The sequence below is a fragment of the Nicotiana tomentosiformis genome, chromosome 1 (assembly GCF_000390325.3).
Source record: "Nicotiana tomentosiformis chromosome 1, ASM39032v3, whole genome shotgun sequence".
Lineage (NCBI taxonomy): Eukaryota > Viridiplantae > Streptophyta > Magnoliopsida > Solanales > Solanaceae > Nicotiana > Nicotiana tomentosiformis.
In genome coordinates, this window is record NC_090812.1 from 113,856,114 (window position 1) to 113,859,101 (window position 2,988).

The following is a 2,988-nucleotide window of genomic DNA, read 5'->3' on the forward strand; positions in this document are numbered from 1 at the left end:
CCTCCCGAACTTTGTGCTCCACCCCTAGCTGCACCACGCCTTGCGGGTGTTGGAGTGCCTCGAACTGGAGGAGGTGCTGCGGATGTAGTAGCTGTAGAACTGGTTGGCTGTGCCATGCCCCTGCCCGCACCCTGGCGGGACGAATGACAATCCCTCTGAATGTGACCCCTCAATCCGCATCCGTAGCATATGGGTAAGTCCATGTAGCATATTCCTAGGTGCATTTTTCCACACCTAGGGCATGGGGGCTTCCTCTGCTACTGGAATCTACCACCATGACGACTCTGTTGATTGGATCCCCTATTGCCCTGCCTGGGCCTGAAACGGCTCCACTGCTGCTGCTAACTAGCCCCTGATGGCGGTGCACTAGTTGAAGACTGAGCAAAGGATTGTGATGGCCCTAGCGAACCTCCTCTGAATGTTGACTATCCACCACTTGAAGAACCACCAAACTTACCCGTAGACCGGGCCTTATTATTAACCTCTCGCTCCATTCTGTTCCTTAATTTGTGGGTCTCTGTAGCTGGAGCGAATGCCACTATCTTTCCATAGTTCATATCAGAATTCAAGGCTGCTGTAGCGGCCTCATTAATTACAAAGGGACTAAGGCCCTGCACAAATCGGCGAACTCTAGCCTCAATAATAGGCAGCATGTAAATAGCATATTTAGACAGGTACGCAAATCTCATATGGTAATCCCACACACTCAGGCTACCTTGCCTCAAGTTCTCAAACTTAGCAGCACAGGCTGCCTTAGTCTCGGCAGGAAAGAAATGATCAATGAAGGCATCGGCAAACTCACTCCACCTCGCCGGAGAGCTCCCTTCTTCACGGGAATCCTCCAATAGTTCAAACCAAGAATATGTCACCTCTTTCAGGTGGTAGGAGGCCAGTTCCACTGTCTCTATTTCACTAGCACACATAACTCTTGAGAGTCTTGTATATCTCATATGGGGATCTTCCTCTGGGTTAGTACCCGTGAACACTGGAGGATCCAACTGGAGAAACCTGTTCACCCTGGAACCAGTAGAATCCACTGGCTGACTGGAAGAAGTGGGTGCAACATTTGACCTCTAGGTCTGGGAAGCCACTATTTGAGCCAACATATGTATGGATCCCCTAAGATCAATATCAGAAACACCAGAATCGGAAGCTAGAACTGGAGATGGAACTGGTATATCAGTTGGAGGGACTATTGCACCTTCAATAGGTGTAGGAACAGGTGCGGTATGATCAGTTGTAGTAGAGTAAGGCAGTGTAGTAACTGGAGGAATATTCTCACTCCTCGGGTGCTCACCGCATCATCAATTATACGATCAACTGTCACTCCTAGGTTAACATTGACTCTTTGGCCAGTTCTTACCTTCTTATTAGGCGCCATATACTGAAAACTAGAGCAACTCAGGAGTTAAAGGAGGAACAATCCTACAACAAGCTTTAGCGCACGATCAAGAACATGAAATAAAGGTATTATTCCTAAATGCCCATGTAGCATCCTAATTATAGATGTGGTCGACGACACACCAATAATAAGGACTCTAGTAGACACGGCTCCGAGACATCATAGGACACTTTAAAACCTTAGGCTCTGATACCAAGTTTTCCACGCCCCAAAACCGAGGAGCGCGACCGGCGTTCAATCGAGTGAACCCGACCGAGCAAACCTGTTAGATTTCATTCTACCCAAACTCATCCACGAATGGAGATAATACATATTTTCATTAATTAGACGAAAATGTCTTCATGTCTACAATACCAATTCATTTCCAATAGTTTCATCATTTTTAAAGTCTCAAATGGACAAGTAATACATTCACAACATAACATAGTTTTCCATTCTCCAGCACCAATACACAACCCACACTATGTCTACGGAGCCTCTATAGTTAAGGAAGAGTACAATGATAATGTCGGCCACAAGGCCCCGGCTATACCTCAAACAGAATACACAAAGTACAAAAGATTTATGACCCCAGAATGAAGTAGGGCTTACCAAGTAAGCTGGGAAGAATGTGCACTTCTATCAATGATCAATATCTCCTGCTGTGGAACCACTTGCATCCAATTAAAGATGCAGCGCCCCCAACAAAAGGGACGTTAGTACCGTCGAATAGCACTAGTATGTATAATTAAACACCCTCTCAATAGAATGGCAACTAATACAAATAAGATTATCATTATATCAACGAAAGACTTAATCAATATCAAACCTCAATTTTAGGATCGAAACAATATTCAAATTAATTTCCACATCTCACATTGGGAGATTTTTAGTATCGATATACCATTGTCCACAATACCATTATTTACAATACCATTATTCACAAAATCATTACCACCGTACTCTTAGCACGGAGTCCGATCACGACCCGATCGACTAGGCCATCTCATTAGAGGCATCAACCACAATTTCTCTCAATATCAATACCACCGTCTTTAACACGTAGTCCGATCATGACCCGATCGGCTAGGCTATCCATTAGGGACATCAACAACAATTACCATTTCAATTACAATTTCCAACACAATCACCACCATGTGTGCGGCATGATGTACGATCATGACCCGATCGGCTAGGCCGTCTTATTTGATACATCAACCTTTTTAAATCAATCATCGCATTTTATAATACTTTCACATCTTTTCATTTCATTGGAACTAGTGACCATAATTATAAGATCATTCTTGGCACGTTGGCCATATTCAGTATTTCATGCTCACATTATCAATTTCAAATATCATCCTCATTATCAACAACAAACACAATTCAAATCAAAGTTTGTAGTACACATGTGAGCAATTTAGAGTCTAATGCACATAGAGATATTTCACAAAATTTGGCATAATAGCCTTCATTTGAACTTGACTTAAAGTCGAAAAATTATTAATGCACAACCCATATTTTAACACATCCTCAATTGGTAACATAACATAAACAGAGCATTCGTGATGCTTGTTGAACATATATCGTTCAACCCAATCTTATTC

The 2,988-nt window shown here is 43.0% G+C and overlaps 1 protein-coding gene across 1 annotated transcript; it reads right to left on the reverse strand.

Annotated features, from left to right (window-relative positions):
- Nucleotides 1–425: 425 nt before the first annotated feature.
- LOC138908857 (uncharacterized) lies at nucleotides 426–923 on the reverse strand. Its single transcript, XM_070199532.1, has one exon. The coding sequence runs from the start codon at nucleotides 921–923 to the stop codon at nucleotides 426–428; it is 498 nt and encodes a 165-aa protein (XP_070055633.1).
- Between the last annotated feature and the right edge of the window lie 2,065 nt (nucleotides 924–2,988).